General features: G+C 40.2%; 1 protein-coding gene across 1 annotated transcript in view; it reads left to right on the top strand.

The window, feature by feature from the left end:
* Window positions 1-18,980, top strand: part of LOC126473917 (RRP12-like protein) — a 144,655-nt gene extending 125,675 nt beyond the window's left edge. Inside the window, exons 21-23 of the mRNA XM_050101272.1 lie at window positions 7,885-8,004; window positions 18,431-18,614; window positions 18,724-18,980. Of these exons, the coding sequence (XP_049957229.1) occupies window positions 7,885-8,004; window positions 18,431-18,614; window positions 18,724-18,832 (413 nt within the window). The 3' untranslated portion in view covers window positions 18,833-18,980. The remainder of the gene's footprint in view (window positions 1-7,884; window positions 8,005-18,430; window positions 18,615-18,723) is intronic.
* Window positions 18,981-19,201: the final 221 nt, after the last annotated feature.

Below are 19,201 nucleotides of genomic sequence, written 5' to 3'. Positions count from 1 at the left end.
GGTTTATAATGAATTTGCTGCCATTAAACTATGAAAAAATTGCTATATGCATTTCAGCACCTGAGAGAGATTTCTGCAAAATATTACATTAAATATTGTACAAGTTTATTTGCCAGCTAGCCCAACAGATGAAGAGATTGCAGAAATGTGTGATGAGATAGAAGGAATTGTTCAGATAGTTAAGGGAGAAAAAAAATTTAATAGTCATGGGGGACTGGAATTTGATACTAGGAAAAGGAAGGGAAGGAAAAAAAGTAGGTGAATATGGACTGGGGGAAAGGAATGAAAGAGGAAGCTGCCTGGTAGAATTTTGCACAGGGCATAATTTAATCACAGCTAACTCTTGTTTTAAGAATTGTGACAGGAGGTTGTATATGTGGAAGAGACCTGAAGACACCGAAAGGTTTCATTCAGATTGACTATATAATGGTAGGACAGAGACTTAGAAACCAGATTTCAACTTCTAAGACATTTTCAGGGGCAGATGTGGACTCTGACCACAATTTATTGGTTATGAGCTGTAGATTAAAACTGAAGATGTTGATTTTGTTGTGAACAAGAAGGGTTTTTCAGGAAATGGCCATACTATGCCACAAAGGAAATGGATCTGATTACCTGTAGTAATTTAAGGAGATGGTACCTGGATAAACTTAAATAACCAGAGGTTGTAGAGAGTTTCAGAGGAAGCATTACGGAATGACTGACAAGAACAGGGGAAACGAATACAGTAGAAGAAGAGTGTATAGCTTTGAGAAACGAAATGGGGAAGGCAGCAGAGGATCAAATATGTAAAAAGAAGAGAGCTTGTAGAAATCCGTGGGCAACAGAAGAGGTATTGAATTTCATTGAAGAAAAGAGAAAATATATAAAAAATTAAATGATGAAGGCAAAAGGTAATACAAATGGCTAAAAAATGACACCAACAGAAAATGCAAAATGGCTAAGCAGGAATGGTTAGAGGACAAATGTAAGGATTTAGAAGCACATATCATAAGGGGAAAGATAGATGCCATCTACAGGAAAATTAGGGAGACCTTTGCAGAAAAGAGAACAACCTGTATCAATATCAAGAACTCAGACTGAAAATCAGTCCTAAGCAAAGAAGGGAAATCAGAAAGGTGAAGGGAGTATATAGAGGGTCTATGCAAGGGAGATGTACTTCAGGGCAGTGTTATGGAAAAGGAAGATGAGGTGGGAGATACGATACCGCATGAAGAATTTGACAGAGCACTGAAAGATCTAAGTCGAGACAAGGCCCCAGGAGTACCGTATTTACTCGTATCTAAGCCACACTTTTTTTCCGGTTTTCGTAATCCAAAAAACCGCCTGCGGCTTAGAATCGAGTGCAAAGCAAGTGGAAGTTCTGAGAAATGTTGGTAGGTGCCGCCACAACTAACTTCTGCCGTTGAATATATGTAGCGCTACACAGGCATGCTTTGTAGGCACAAAGATAAATACTGGTGCCAAAACCTCTGCGTCAGTAAATAAATTTAAAAAAAAAAAGGTGGAAGACGAGCTTTTTTTTCTCCGCCCCGAGTTTCGACCACTGCATTTTCATACATTGTCCAACGAAGTAAATACAAATTCCGTATTGTTCATCTTCGAATGTAGCAGAAATGGCCAAATCTACTTTCTGAATTTTTTCCTACCTGTGGGAAGAGATGGTTGCTAATAGGAACCTGATGAAATGTGAATCACATGCAGTATTCTCTTCACCATAAGAATAATACTAATATAAACATTTTGCCATGCATTCTTTCGTGTTTGCTGCTATCCCATTTAAATCCTGTGTGCCTAATAAACTACGAAACTAGAGCGAGACAACAGCAAACGCGGAAGAATATACGTAATGTGTCATGTTTATATTCGTATTATTCTTATGCCTAATAGTGATACAGTCATAAATGAAGCAAGGCAACTGACTAGATTTTTAAATCTAAGATGACTCTAATTTCTGTGCAGAATTTGATGTACTAAAGAAGCGGCCGCAAAGATTTTCAAATGAAGAAAAATTTTCGCCTAACTCTCGTTCAGAACATGTTCTATCATAGGCAGTCTATTATTTGGTTCTTGTTGATCATTATCAAAGAAAGCAGCAGTGTAAGTAACAACAAATAGCAGTCTCTTGCCATTGTTTCGCTGATGAGACGATTCCTCTCTCTCTCTTTTTTTTTTAAAGCGGCGGTAGCGCGCGTAAAAGCAAGCCATGCCGCGAGCGGCGACAGGCCGTAAACACGCACTATCAGAATGTGACAAACAATGCATGACAGACACAGTACAGTAATGCATTTTCAGCTTATAGTGACGTAAACAACTATAACAAAGAAAACAGCACTTATCAGATCAAAGCAAAATAAGCAATCAATTCAAACCAGATGAAGCACATGAAAAAGGAAGTGTACCTGTATTAATACGAACGGAGCGCCTGCCGCACAGCAATGGCTACCTGGTAAAGCTAAACTGCTAAGCTTACGACTCGAACCAAACTACTGTAGCTGTATCGTCATTCATTTGACTTAAATTGTGTCTTATATTACAATGAACGAACTTTGTTTCGATTTGAAGGTGCTGCCTAAAACTTTTCTCTCTCCTTGAATTTCGAGTCTCAAATTTCAGGTGCGGCTTAGATTCAGGAATTTTTTTTTCCTTTATTTCGAGCCTCATTTTTCAGGTGCGGCTTAGATTCGAGTGCGGTTTAGATTCGAGTAAATATGGTAGACAACATTCCTTTAGAACTACTGATATCCTTGGAAGTGCCACCCATCACAAAACTCTATCATCTTGCATGGAGTGTGTGAATAAAACCAGGTTATGTAATCACCCATGGGCCTAGGTGGAATCACACTTGTCATCCTATCATGTCATCGTAGTTTAGCCTCTTTTCCTAGTGTCTGGCATGGCGCTGATTGGTGTTTGCTTGTGCAGTGGCTGAACTGAACTGTTGGGGATGGGTCAGTGAAGTAATGGCTGGCAATGTGTCTGTTACGAATCCATGAGTTCTGCAACCAGGTGTGGTGTGTAAGACAGCACACATATTCTGCAGGTTTATTAATGAAGTACTAAAGGCTCTAGACTTCTGTTTTGTTACTTATACAATGTTCTGGTAGCATAATGTCCACCAGAAGAACATGAATGTCATCTTTTAAACTTTTTCCACTGCTCCACCAAGTATGCAATATTACTGAACCTGCCAAATGCCTCATCAAAACTAGTAAAGTGAGCTTTATTAGATTCAAGATATCTGTGCTGGTTCCACATGTCTACCTCTGGGATTGGTTGCCATCCTGAGAGAGTAACTTGTCCCTATGTTAGGGCGAAACCCGCAACCATACCTCGTCATGATAAAAGTATATCACTCCCTGCAGTCCTATGTGCCCCATAGTGCATGTTGTGCCCCATAGTGCATGTTTCCACACTTCTGACATCAAATAAGTATCTATAGGTTTGAAGCATACCAAGTGAGACTGACATGGCACACATTGCTCACACATCCTATTGCTAAAGTCCCCTTACTGATCTTTTCAGATCTCTCAGCCCATTCTGTGGGTGCAGTTCTGTGGCAGCATGTCAATGGAGTCTTGGGAGCCCTTATCTTTTTCACAAAAAGATCAGCAGAAAAAGTGTTCTTGGCCATCATTCTATACAGAGCTCCTGGCTACCTATGAAGTCATAAATTATTTCAGGGTTTTGGTCAAAGACTTTGTCTTCACCATATTTATGACTGTTGCCTTCTGAAATTCACATTTTCACAACCCCAGAACAACTATCCACCAGTCCAAATGAACCATCTAAATTTCATTGCCCAGTTCATGACCGAAATTCGGTACATCAGTGGTGCCAAAAATGTGGTTGGTGGTGTTCTGTCCAGAATTTGTGCCATATCTTAAGACCATAAATTTCAACTGATGACAGTGGCACAGAACAATGGTGCAAAACTCAAGGACCTGCTGCAAGAAGTGTCAAGAGTACTGTGACAAAGCCACATTCTGGCCATAGCTGTACCTATCCACATTACTCATCACCACATAATCCGCATCACTATGCCATTGCAGCATGTTCGAGTTCTTGCATGGACTTTGCCACACGTTCCATAGTTGGTGAAGTGGTGGAAAAAGTCTTCAAGATGACAGTTGTGTTCTTCTGGTGAAAATAATGCCACCAGAATGTTTTAGATGTGGGCAAAACAGAAGTCTAGGCCCTTTGGCACTTCATCAAGAAACCTGTGGAATGACTGCAGTGTTACGCAGCCCATATGACATGTAGGGCAATTCCAACAGTCCAATAGTGTTGCGTTAACTGTTTTGTGTATATCCTCTGGCACCACTAGCATCTGATTCTAGACCTTGACAAGATCCAGTGTGAAAAGAAATGTACGACTGGAAAGACGTTATAACAGGCAGTGGTCGGGAATCTTCAGAGCATTTAGTGCTGGGCTGTGCTTGCTTGAACCATAACATGGAATTCTCCCTTTGCAATCCTAAGTTTGTCCAGACTAAGGCTCTGTGGTAGAAAGAATGTGGGAGGACCAGCTTTGGTGGGGGTCCATCACACCCACTGGTCGCATAATCAATCGAAGTTCTGCTCAGAGGTGCAAGAGGGGAGGCAGTCCTGTAACAAATTTCACAATCAGACCACTGCACTAAATTAGTGGGCTGGTTCTTAATGAAGTTAATTGAACCCAGTCACAACTATGCTGCATATCAGGTATGAGTTCATAGGAGGACAGAAAACCTAGGAATATAATTGAGTGGATGATGTCAGTGACAACGAACTGCCTCTCGAAAGCTCATCGCAAGCCTAGTAGGTTCAAGTTTAATATTACTTAGCCTTGAGCTGCTAAGGAGTAACGTGTTTGCTGCAACCAGACTGAAGTTTTTGCAGGGTCCCCACTGCCTCAAGAGTGCCACAGAGAATACACATACAGCTGAGCCAATGCTGGGGAAAAAAAAGAAAAAAAAACTGCAGCTTGGTGACTTTATCATGTGTTTCTGTTAAATTGATGGCCAATTTTCTGTTGCTGGCTTACTCACCCTTTGGACAAGGGACACCTTATTGCTTTCCTCAAACAGAAGCATGGTTATTTGCATTGCTGTGCCCTTTCTTGAAATCTCAATGATAGAAAATGTTCCCCCAGTGTAGTAGGTGAGGACTGTGTTGGGCAAATCCACGAGAAGCAGTGGCTGGTGTTGCACAACATGGCCCCTATGGTGATGGGGATACTGATTCCTCACTTTAAAAGGAACCAGCAGTGGTTAAGCCATCATGAACCATACAAATACATTTATATAATTTTTCATGTGTATACTAATGTTCCACATAAACCACAAAGTACACCATATTTTAAATCAGAATTATACTAGCACACAGTAGCATTACACAGTAAAATACATACTAAAAATGCTCTATAACATAAATCCATTCTAAAAAATTTCGGGAAACTGCTTTGTACTTCACCAAAGTTCACCTGATGTGACAGTGGTGTAAAACCTGCCAGCTGTTTATATACAATGTGTGCTGCAGCTTTTATGCAGCAATTTTATTTCTGTTATCTCAACTACCTTTGTAAATCACAGTTAAATTGTGAAGTTTGATGCTGTAGTTATAGGAGAAAAACTGACTGAATTATGTCACTATGAGTCGTGCCAAAAGACACCCATTTTATGAAATTTTTCGAGTTATTTGGACGTTCTCTCACTCCCTAACCATCAAGACTTTTGGTATTGTCTTCTCCAAAGTGTATTAAACAATTTTAGAACATAATAAAAATGTCAGATTTAATTTGAATACCAGCAGAATATGGACTCATCTTCAATGCACCTCCGCCTTGTCATTATCTTTTTAGTGCTTATATGCTCACATTGCAAATCAAAATATAATTTTTAAGATGTTTAGACAGGGTTTCTAATGAAAATTGTGGAAGAGAGTTGGCAGAAGACATTTTTTGTAAAAGTGGACAAAAATAGTGATTTTTGGCATTTTTAGAATAATCATCAACTTTGCTCTGAACTTGTAACTATTGGAAAGCAATAGGAATATTAAATTTTCTACTCTAAGATTTTGTATTGCTGAGTTATTACGTACAAGGATTCAGATGTGTACTGCAATTACTTCCGGAGATAAAAATAGCTAAACTCCTACATTCTTCTGGGGTTTTGTTTTTTCTGGCAACTTCAAATTATCCATATGCAAATAGCTCACAATTTTTTATTATTATTTCACTTAGGAGAGCTCAAAACATTGTACAAGATGACCTAGTTCTGTTTCTTTCAAGAAAATATTACTGGAGATGATATGTCTTGATGTTGCCAAAAACTCATGGGTGTTTTGTTGATAGGTGCACAATGGGGTCAAACAAATGACTATATCACCAGAAGTACCGAATTAATGATTGTGAGACTTTACAAATGTTCACTGGAGGGAACATGCGTGATGTTCATGGAAAAATTTCAACAAAATGTATGATGGTTATTTGGGAACCTGTAGACCACCTGACATGGAGTGATCCAATTGCATAGTAATCATGTGGATATAGATATGTAGACATGGCAAGAGGTTGCTCATTAACAAACTAGATAGCAGTTACTATTAAAGTTGTGCATGACTAGCTGTTGAAGTGCACTCTCGATAAAACATGAAGATTGTTGTTTTAACTCAGACGTTTAAAAGATATTGTATCATTGTATCCATTTATGCCCATTATGTGTATTTGTGTTGAATGTGAGCTGCTGGTCTTTGTACTGTGTGCTGACCTTATGCAAATCGTCCTACGTTTTGCAGCAACTGAATTATCTGTGGACAGCCTTAAACAGCTGCAGATGTTATCTACCCTTTCATTTATTTCATTTATACATAGTATAAACAGTAACAATCCCATTACACTTCCTCGATGTATGTTGGACACAACATTTACATCTGACTCTTGCCCTTTTAAGAAAGATGTATTGGGTTCTTTCTTGCTAGGAAGTCTTCATTCCCGTTGCATACCTGTTGCAATACTCAGTAAGCACATATTTGTTTGTTTGGTGATGTAACTGAACACTTTGAAAGGCTCTTCGGAAATCAAGAAAAGTAGGGGCAACCTAGCCTCCACAATGTAGAAGATTCTAGTTTTCACTAATGAACAAAACAAGCTCGTCTTCTCTCGATCAGTGCACTTTTGTAACTTACAGATCATGCAACATTAGTAGTTTGTGATTTCCTTTTTTTTGTGTAATAAGTAATAACTGTTTTTTTACTGCCCCTCCCTCCCTCCCTCCAAATTTTCCTGAAATGTCTGAGCTCCTTTGTCAGATCTTGACAAGATGAGTGTGTAGTTCAGGTAACAAAATCACATACTTGAAGTTTTGGTTGCTTACATCCCAGTACGTGTGCTTCAAATTTTTCCATGAAGCTGCAATCAACGAACATAGATGTCTGCTTGTCACCATCCCATCCATATGGTCATGAGATTTGTTGTTCACTTTGAAGTATGTGTTCATTGGACAGTATTTTTACAATTGTATTTTCAGCAGGAAATAATCCCGTTTGGCTGTTTCAGTACCCCATGTAATAGAAATCTGGCGAATGTGATCACTTGAAAGCAAACCAGTAAGTCCTCTGGCTACACACTATCCAAGTTACCCACATAGCCTCAGTGGTAGCACAGCTGAAGTGAGCAAACCATTCAATGGTTCACAATAATCATAATTTCAGAGACTGTCAGTATAATGCATTGAAGAACACACAGGTGGTTAATAAATGTGTTACAGTGAACTATCATATCAGTACCAAGGGAAGTAAATGTTTAATCTTAGAAAACAATCAGTGTAATATCACTGTGTGTGTTGAAGGAAAGCAATATTGCTAGTTTTGTAATTAATGTTCTCATATAATTCTTTTTTTCAGGTGATGAGGATGGCGAGACCAAGAGTGTTGCAGCGTCATCAGTTGATCCCATTGCTGGAAGAAAGAGAAGAATGAGTGTTAGCACTGATGCACAGAGTGAGCCAGCTATGAAATACAGAGGTATGTTTAATATACCAACGAAGTGATCAGTTTTTCAAAATATGATACAGTTGTGTAGATAAAAAAAAGAAACAATGGCGGCAGAACAAATCATATAAAAGAGGTTATGAAGTTTCCATAACTTTTGTGTTTCGTCCTCCTACTGCTGCTTGGCAAGTAGTATATTTAACAATGATGATATCTTTGATGATAGTTTGTGTGTATTAAAAGGAGTTAGTTCTTTTTTAATTGCAGTTAGTGTTGTGAGTGTATACAATTGATGCACATTGTACCATTACTACTTTTGTTATGACAAGTGAAACAATATAGTAGATTGGAAAGTACAGAAATGATATTTTAACAATATTATGAAAAGGATAGTTGCTACTCATTATTAGTGGAGATGCTGAGTCGCAGATAGGCACAACAAAATGACTGTCAAACATTTTCCAGATTTGTTTGAAAAATGTTTGACAGTCTTTTTGTTGTGCCTACCTGTAACTGAACATCTCTGCTATATCGTGAGTAGCAACTATTCTTTTCATAATATTGCTATTATTCCATCCTGGATTTAGCTACAATATTCTTAATTTTGTGAGATTTGTGGCCCCGTAATTTTGTGTTCCACAAAGGATGACATACTATACAATTGACATTAACCAAGTTCATCTGATTTTTTAGTGCTGTGGTGACTCTCATCACTTTGTAAATTCTATTATTGGTCTTTAGTTTCAGGTTATAATAATTCATTCGTTTTTGTACTTAAACTGCCCCTTTTAGATACACAGTAATGAAGAAACTAGTGTCTCATCATTTGAGCTATACAACATTTAGTGTCGCACTAACAAGTTCATTTATACCAATCTACAGTCTTTGAGAAATATACATTTTTTTTGTGTTTATCATTTCAGGATTTTCATTTACTCAAATACACAAATTTTGGAAATATCTTCACAACTGAAACTACACTGAATTAATCAAATGTAGTTCCTAATATCATGGATAGACAACAACATCATGCCATTCATTTCATTTTGTAAGCCTCTTTTTCTTTTTTGAAGTAGTACTGCATGGAATTTTGCTTCTGATATTGTAGAAACCTGCAAAACTTGTAAAATTCAAGCAATTTTGTAAGAATTATGAGTAGCCATTGTATTTGGGACTGTTGTGCATTCTTGTCCAGTTGAGTCTTATTGGTTTTGAATGTTGTTGAGCCGTCTGCTTCCAGACTGCTATTACGTAATTTACTCAGAATACAGCACTACATTTTCTGTTACATTCATAAAGAGGCAGACGGGTTGGCCAGTGCTGACCTTCAGGTGGTTCACCTCTCAGTAGAGCTGGTAACTGAATACCAACAATACTCCTAACTTTCAGAACTTGAGTGTCCTTGAAGGCAGAAAAAAGGGAATTGCTGGCAAAGCTTGAGGAGGGAGGGTGAAGGGTAGCCAGGTCACTCATGTCAAGTGGGACCCACGTACTTAATATGAAGTAAGCCAGAGTTGAACAAAAGCATGCCAAAAGTAAGAATTCAGAGATAACAGGCCTATGTCATTTCAGTGATGACTGAAGAGTGATAGTGAAAAGAGAAGTTGGTTAAAGGAGGAAGAACAACAAAAGACAGCAAGTGGAGACAATAAAACGAATGGTATGGAATAAACAGAGCAAAAGAAGCAAACTAAGGGAGAGAAAAATAAGTGGATAAAAATGACACACACACACTATTTGTTCACAATTGTGTTAAGAGGTCTAATATGTTATTGCAACCATTTACACAAAGTGTCAGCTCCTTGCTCAATAATTTTTCCACTACTACAATTTCAGACAATGGTTTATGCCTACAACCAACTTTAAACACAAATATTTGCTAATGTATTGAGAGGAAATTGAAGTCTCCACAGACTACAACTGAATTTTGTATGTCATTTTTGAACACTGTTAGGTCCCTGGTAAAAACATTGGCTAAACTTATATCCAGCTTTCAGTACCTACAACGATTTCTACTTCAATGCCTCCTGGTAGAGCTTGGGGATCTGGTTCTTTCCCAACACAGCTATGAAGACGTTCAACTGTAATACCGATGTTTGCTGGGCGTACCATTGTTCTACGTTTGACCTGCACCCTTTGAGACTTGTGCCCTTGTTTGTACTTTTCCAAGACTCTCCAACATAAAAAACCATTCAGTGCACTTCACACAGCTCCTGTTACCTGTGTGGCCACATCCTATGTGTAATGGAACCCTGACCTATAAAATTCAACAAAATTATTCTGAGCAGTTGATGCAGTGAGCTCACATAGTGCCCTCTGCAGTACAACTGCTCTTTTGTTTTCCATAAAGAAATGTAATAAGACAGAGCTATTATTAATACAATCATTTATATCTTTTGGACAATTTTGTAAAGATAGCCAGACAGTATTAGTAGATGCCTGTTGATTGAATTAGAAAATACAAATAACAGTATGTGAATTTAACAGAGAACAGTAACATTAGAAGACAAAATGATGGAGAATTCAATGATAAAGAGACATCAGTATCATTAACAATGTAAGGAAAAAGATGGCTTGCTACTCACCATAAAGCTGACATGTTGAGTTCGAGACAGCCACAACTAAAGGACTACAGTCATTTCGTATTGGTTGTCTGCAACTCAGTGTGTCATCTTTATGGTGAGTAGCAATCTATCTCTTTTTCTTATATTGTTGATATTCCAAACTGGAGTTTCCATTGCTTAATTTCATCAGTAGCATTAGTAACTTTCTCTTACACATTTCTCTTATACATCAGCTCCACTGAGCCTTACCTTTTCATAGTACAGTCTGGTCTTTTCACACAGATCACTTTAATTAGTTAGATAGGCCTAACTGTAACCATGAACTGATCTCTATAAAATTTGTACCAAAAATGTACTCAGACATCTGACACCTGACATGTGCAGCTGATGAAAGTGGGTGCAGGCAGCAAGTGCTTTACAGATATCTTGCAGGTCAAGTAATTTGATTTTTTGCTCAGTAATTCTTGTGTGTCATAGTAAACATTATGAATATAATAGAGGGAAACATTCCGCGTGGGAAAAATATATCTAAAAACAAAGATGTGACTTACCAAACGAAAGCGCTGGCAGGTTGATAGACACACAAACAAACACACAAAATTCAAGCTTTCGCAACCAACGGTTGTTTCATCAGGAAAGAGGGAAGGAGAGGGAAAGACAAAAGGATGTGGGTTTTAAGGGAGAGGGTAAGAGTCATTCCAATCCTGGGAGCGGAAAGACTTACCTTAGAGGGAAAAAAGGACAGGTATACACGCGCGCGCGCGCGCACACACACACACACACACACACACACACACACACACACACACACACACACACACACATATCCATCTGCACATACACGGACACAAGCAGACATTTGTAAAGGCAAGGAGTTTGGACAGAGATGTCAGTCAAGGTGGAAGTACAGAGGCAAAGATGTTGTTGAAAGACAGACCTTTGATCGTGTACACCTTCCGGGTTACAGGACTGGAGTAGCTGGTGGTGGGAGGGTGCATGGGACAGGTTTTACACCAGGGGCGGTTACAAGGGTAGGAGCCAGAGGGTAGGGAAGGTGGTTTGGGGATTTCATAGGGATAAACTAAGAGGTTACGAAGGTTAGGTGGACGGCGGAAAGACATTCTTGTTGGAGTGGGGAGGATTTCATGAAGGATGGATCTCATTTCAGGGCAGGATTTGAGGAAGTCGTATCCCTGCTGGAGAGCCACATTCAGAGTCTGATCCAGTCCCGGAAAGTATCCTGTCACAAGTGGGGCACTTTTGGGGTTCTTCTGTGGGAGGTTCTGGGTTTGAGGAGATGAGGAAGTGGCTCTGGTTATTTGCTTCTGTACCAGGTCGGAAGGGTAGTTGCAGGATGCGTAAGCTGTTTTCAGGTTGTTGGTGTAATGGTTCAGGGATTCTGGATTGGAGCAGATTCGTTTGCCACGAAGACCTACGCTGTAGGGAAGGGACCGTTTGATGTGGAATGGGTGGCAGCTGTCATAATGGAGGTACTGTTGCTTGTTGGTGGGTTTGATGTGGACGGACGTGTGAAGCTGGCCATTGGACAGATGGAGGCCAACGTCAAGGAAAGTGGCATGGGATTTGGAGTAGGACCAGGTGAATCTGATGGAACCAAAGGAGTTGAGGTTGGAGAGGAAATTCTGGAGTTCTTCTTCACTGTGAGTCCAGATCATGAAGATGAGATCATGAAGATGTCATCAATAAATCTGTACCAAACTTTGGGTGGGCAGGCCTGGATAACCAAAAAGGCTTCCTCTAAGAGACCCATGAACAGGTTGGCGTACGAGGGGGCCATCCTGGTGCCCATGGCTGTTCCCTTTAATTGTTGGTATGTCTGGCCTTCGAAAGTGAATAAATTGTGGGTCAGGATGAAGCTGGCTAAGGTAATGAGGAAAGAGGTTTTTGGTAGGGTGGCAGGTAATCGGCGTGAAAGGAAGTGCTCCATCGCAGCGAGGCCCTGGACATGCAGAATATTTGTGTATAAGGAAGTGGCATCAATGGTTACAAGGATGGTTTCCAGGGGCAACAGACTGTGTAGGGATTCCAGGCGTTCGAGAAAGTGGTTGGTGTCTTTGATGATGACGGATGGGAGACTGCATGTAATGGGTTGAAGGTGTTGATCAACATAGGCAGAGATACGTTCTATGGGGGCTTGGTAACCAGCTACAGTGCCAATGCTGTTTTTGCAAGTACTTTCTCTTTCAATTTTCTCTTTCTGTTTTTGCAAGTAGTTTCACTTTGTATTCACCTTCTCCATTTTACCGTAATCTACCATACAATTTTATCCCGCCTATATATACCCAATAATACGTAACCCACTTCCAAACCATAACCAAAAAATTTTTTTCCGACTTCAACACTAACGGTGCTATAAAATCCACCGTTTCCAGTTCACAAACAGTTCCTTTCACCTATTAAACAACCATTTCGGCTAGTTCTGATAACTTTCGCTTTATTTCCATTTTCGTTTTTCGCACATCACTGATAATTTTTAGCCACTTCCCACAGGTTTTAACGTCATTATTTCTTCGTCAGACAATTGTTAGCCTCATTTTCATAATCTGCAACCACAAAACCACTCATTTTAATACATTTACACGCAGTTTTTTCGAAATTTTCCCGAATTTCTCCACCCTTTAACGTGTTTTGGCGGCAACACAACCACCTAACCTTTGTGCACATCGTTGTCTACCAACCCAAGTTCACCACAGGATCAACATAGCCCAGCTTTAAACCAACACTTTTTCGCCTTTTTTCGCACCAGATCTCCAGTTAATATCTCTCCCCATATATTTTTATTTTCATTTTCATTCAGGTTACACTTTCCACCTTCTAATACCATGACACCCTCACAACACCCCCACAACGACCCCATTAAGTTTTATTTACATTCCCTTCGCAAACATGCCTTCGCCCTAGCCAGATTACGCTCCCATATTTTATTTTCTCGGGCTTGTCTGACATTTGGTATTACCCCCAAAGGCCTCACACTTAAAGTTCCCATCTCTGGCTGTAACCCTTCTTTCCATCAGTCCCTATACCAGTTCCAAACTGAACAATCCATTGCCCTCACCCACCTAATCCTTCACCTACACATCAACTCAGCCAATGAACACACCCGTCAACTCCTATCCTTAATAAAAGTCATCAATCTTTCCTCTCCCACATTCACACCTGCTGTTCAGAGCATCCTCCTACAGGCCAACCACAAATTAGAACAGCATGCCACCCTCCACCTCAAAAAACTATCCAATCCCCTGGTTTCCCAACTCCGGAAAGGCAACTCACTCACCCTTCACAACCTTCCCAGCAAACCTCAACCTCCTCTCATTGCACACAGACCCAGTCTCTCCCATCTACTCAATCTCCCACTTCCAGCTCCACTCCCCCCAAAACCTCAAAATTCCAATCAACACAATCTGGAACCACAACACCCTAATTCAGTAGTTAACCTTTCCTCCAAACCTCTTTCCCAATCCGAAACCTCTGTCCTATCCAAAGGCCTCATCTTCAGCCCCACTCCCAGATTCAACCAAACAGCCCTCGTCAAAGATTTACTGCCCTACACTCGTACTCTCTGCTGGAAATATCACTTTGCCACGAAGAAAAATGATCCTAATCCTACTCGTAATGATCCAACTCCCCAAGATACTATCCAAATTGAACCCTGCCTGGAACAGTTCCGTCCTCAGTCACAGCGGGACCCACCTCCTCTTCCTTAATATCACACTCTCCAAACCTTCCAGGAATTTCTGACTTCCAGCCTTGCCTCTCAATCCTTCTTAAAAAACCTTAATCCTACTCCCAACATCACCACTGCTGAAGCTCAGGCTATCCGCGATCTGAAGGCTGACCGATCCATCGTCATTCTTTCGGCGGACAAGGGTTCCACGACCGTGGTACTTGATCATCGGGAGTATGTGGCTGAGGGACTGCGTCAGCTTTAAGACAACACTACATACAAAGTTTGCCAAGGCAATCCCATTCCTGATGTCCAGGCATAGCTTCAAGGAATCCTCGGAACCTTAGGCCCCCTACAAAACCTTTCACTTGACTCCATCAACCTCCTGACCCCACCGACACCCCGCACCCCTACCTTCTTCCTTCTTCCTTCAATTCACAAACCCAATCATCCCGGCCACCCCATTGTGGCTGGTTACCAAGCCCCCACAGAACGTATCTCTGCCTACGTAGATCAACACCTTCAACCCATTACATGCAGTCTCCTATCCTTCATCAAAGACACCAACCACTTTCTCGATCGCCTGGAATCCTTACCCAATCTGTTACCCCCGGAAACCATCCTTGTAACCATTGATGCCCCTTCCCTATACACAAATATTCCGCACGTCCAGGGCCTCGCTGCGATGGAGCACTTCCTTTCACGCCGATTACCTGCCACCCTTCCAAAAACCTCTTTCCTTATTACCTTAGCCAGCTTCATCCTGACCCACAACTTCTTCACTTTCGAAAGCCAGACATACCAACAATTAAAGGGAACAGCCATGGGTACCAGGATGGCCCCCTCGTACACCAACCTATTCATGGGTCGCTTAGAGGAAGCCTTCTTGGTTACCCAGGCCTGCCAACCCAAAGTTTGGTACAGATTTATTGATGACATCTTCATGATCTGGACTCACAGTGAAGAAGAACTCCAGAATTTCCTCTCCAGCCTCAACTCCTTTGGTTCCATCAGATTCACCTGGTCCTACTCCAAATCCCATGCCACTTTCCTTGACGTTGACCTCCATCTGTCCAATGGCCAGCTTCACACGTCCGTCCACATCAAACCCACCAACAAGCAACAGTACCTCCATTATGACAGCTGCCACCCATTCCACATCAAACGGTCCCTTCCCTACAGCGTAGGTCTTTGTGGCAAACAAATATGCTTCAGTCCGGAATCCCTGAACCATTACACCAACAACCTGAAAACAGCTTTTGCATACCGCAGCTACCCTCCCGACCTGGTACAGAAGCCAATAACCAGAGCGTCTTCCTCATCTCCTCAAACCCAGAACCTCCCACAGAAGAACCCCAAAAGTGCCCCACTTGTGACAGGATACTTTCCGGGACTGGATCAGACTCTGAATGTGGCCCTCCAGCAGGGATACGACTTCCTCAAATCCTGCCTTGAAATGAGATCCATCCTTCATGAAATCCTCCCCACTCCACCAAGAGTGTCTTTCCGCCATCCACCTAACCTTCGTAACCTCTTAGTTCATCCCTATGAAATCCCCAAACCACCTTCCCTACCCTCTGGCTCCTACCCTTGCAACCGCCCCTGGTGTAAAACCTGTCCCATGCACCCTCCCACCACCAGCTACTCCAGTCCTGTAACCCGGAAGGTGTACACGATCAAAGGCAGAGCCACGTGTGAAAGCACCCACGTGATTTACCAACTGACCTGCCTACACTGTGAAGCTTTCTATGTGGGAATGACCAGCAACAAACTGTCCATTTGCATGAATGGACACAGGCAGACAGTGTTTGTTGGTAATGAGGATCACCCTGTGGCTAAACATGCCTTGTTGCACGGCCAGCACATCTTGGCACAGTGTTACACCGTCCGGGTTATCTGGATACTTCCCATTAACACCAGCTTGTCAGAACTCCGGAGATGAGAACTTGCCCTTCAGTATATCCTCTCTTCTCGTTATCCGCCAGGCCTCAACCTCCGCTAATTTCAAGTTGCCGCCGCTCATATTTCACCTGTCTTTCAACAACATCTTTGCCTCTGTACTTCCACCTCGACTGACATCTCTGCCCAAACTCTTTGCCTTTACAAATGTCTGCTTGTGTCTGTGTATGTGTGTGTGTGCGTGTGTGCGTGCGTGTGTGTGTGTGCGTGTGTGTGTGTGTGTGTGTGTGTGTGTGTGTGTGTGTGTGTGTGTGTGCGTGCGCGCGCGCGCGCGAGTGTATACCTGTCCTTTTTTCCCCCTAAGGTAGGTCTTTCCGCTCCCAGGATTGGAATGACTCTTACCCTCTCCCTTAAAACCCACATCCTTTCGTCTTTCCCTCTCCTTCCCTCTTTCCTGATGAAGCAACCGTTGGTTGCGAAAGCTTGAATTTTGTGTGTATGTTTGTGTTTGTTTGTGTGTCTATCAACCTGCCAGTGCTTTCGTTTGGTAAGTCACATCATCTTTGTTTTTAGATACATAGTAAACATTATGTTATATTGGCCTACCTATCAAGCAGAATTTTTAGAACAACTTAATATTACTCCAGTAACACAAATTTTAAGACATTTTTTCACTATGATCCTCTCTGGTTGTAAGGGGATATCTGTGTTTGCCTTGAATGTACTGTTTCCATTCCTGTTGACTTCTCCACAAAACCAAGTATGTTTCTTTGGCGAGTTCACAAGGGGGATAACATAGTTCGTCCATTTTAAGTTTGAAATAATCCATCATAGGATGAATCTTACCAATTGGATCGTTTGAAGATTGCTCTCTATATAAATTTAAAGATCTCAGAATCCTTAACATGATGTTTCATGCAGTAAATTAAATAACTTTTTTTTTTTTTTTTTTTTTTTTTTTTTTTTTTTTTTTTTTTTTTTTTTTACTGACTGATGTGAATAAACACCAATAGGAAAACAATTCCTATGAAAGTTTTCATTTCCATGGGTGTTACATCCTTCCATTCACTTTTTCTTGACCTTAGCTTTGAATGTCAAAACAAAATGTGTTTAGAGTAATCATGTGTTTCATCAACAAGGAGTTGAAAAAACTAGTATGAAAAAATTTGAAAGTAGAGAGAAGCTAGTGTTTTATCATACTTGTACAGTTAACTTACAGTTCCAGGAGTGCTAGTTCCGGCGTTTCAGTTTAATAGACGGTATCTTTACTGATTTAAATAATAAAATTACTGCACCTTTTACAGTTTTTTCATGTGTAGCATATGGCAAAATATAACTGATTCAATAACTTTATTGTCTAAACTGTTATTGACACAATTACAGGCTTTCCAATAACATCATTTATAGTGAATGAAGTTAACACGATATCTTCTTTTTTTGCATCAGTTTAATGTATCTTTTTAAATTGAATTCACTTAAAATACAATTGTCATGTATGGTATCTTTCAGTGTTGCACTGTTGTCTTCTCACATTGTCTGTCTGATAGTGTCAGTGTTATGAATGGCTTTCTCAGTTGTGAGACACTTGATAATCATCTTTGTTTTCCTTGACATTTTAATATTTTCATTGACAATAAGGACTCTATTTATTGTTCTCATGTATGAAATCAAATTTCATCCATTGTGAATTGTTGACACTGTGGATTGCATGGTGTATGAAACAGCCAACAAGTAAAGCATGGCATTACTCTGAATTACTTACGTATGGTGAGGCTGCTACAATTGAAACCTGCAGTGTTGTTGTAACTCGGGAAGAAAATGAAAAATCATAACAGTGAGCGTGTAAGATCACTGGTTGTTTTCCAGAATCAGTGAATGATTAACAAGTAGCATTGTTATGATAAACAAAACATTGGTGTAATATAAGCTACAAAGCAAAACAGTATTAGTGAAATGTACCTGAATGAGTACGGTAAAGGTAGCTGAAGAAACACACACACACACACACACACACACACACACACACACACACACCTGTTTTTGTTTTGCTTCACCATCTCGTGAAGACTGAATATGCTGGGATAACAAGTAGTTACAGTTTTGTAGAGGAGAAGCATGACTTATAAATCCCTATGTGGTCTCTTTCTAACATTAAATGAGTGACAGCTTTAATTTACATTTTGTTGTACATTTTGGATAAAGTACATAGACATAGTTTTTATGCATTCACTTGGAGTTCAAGTTCTTGTACTCATATTCTCTCTTGCTACATTTTGTAAAACGGTCCAATGTAGTTTTCACTTTTCATCAGCTGGAGGTACTGGCATTCATCGACCCGTGAAGAAGGCTGTGCATAAAGGCAAAGGAAAAACAGCTCTTTCAGTGACCTTGGGATCCGAGTATCGTGCAAAGAAAGCTCAAGGAGACATGAAGAGAAAGGGTCGTCCAGATCCTTATGCTTATCTTCCTTTGTCTCGCAAATTTCTTAATAAAAGGTAACAACCAGTAGCGTTTTGTATTCTTTGTAAAAAAAAATGCTTTTCTGAAGTGTTATAGTTTATTGTATTTTTTTACTTCATTGTAACAATTTTTTCTCTTTTTTAGGAAAAAAGCAAAACAATCAGGACACTTTTCAAGTGTTATAAAGGGTGCAAAGAAGGGGGCTATGAAAGGAAGCAAAGCAAAGAGCAAAGGACTTAAAAGGAGGAAATAAAAATACAAAGTTATGAACCTCAGATGAATGAATGTGAATATACAGGCTGTGCTTTGGCTGTACATACGAGGAAGTGTCTTATTTATATTTATGATTATCTCTTCTTGTGTATAGACTTTTTAAATAAATGTTTGATTGTGAAAACAAATTTTGTTTATGAAAATTACTTCTTGATATAACAATGTTAGTTTTGTTAATGTGTGTATTATTTTCATTGTACAACAGAGCATAAATTGAATCAGGCTGTACTTACACTGAGGCACAGTTTGATACGGATTTGTATGTGAAATACAGTGAAGCTACCAGTGTTACAGTTATTGCAAAGAAAAATATATATTTTTGGAATACAGTTTCTCCCTCAATTGCAAT

Source organism: Schistocerca serialis, chromosome 4, assembly GCF_023864345.2.
Source record: "Schistocerca serialis cubense isolate TAMUIC-IGC-003099 chromosome 4, iqSchSeri2.2, whole genome shotgun sequence".
NCBI lineage: Eukaryota > Metazoa > Arthropoda > Insecta > Orthoptera > Acrididae > Schistocerca > Schistocerca serialis.
This window is presented reverse-complemented; position numbering and strand designations above follow the sequence as displayed.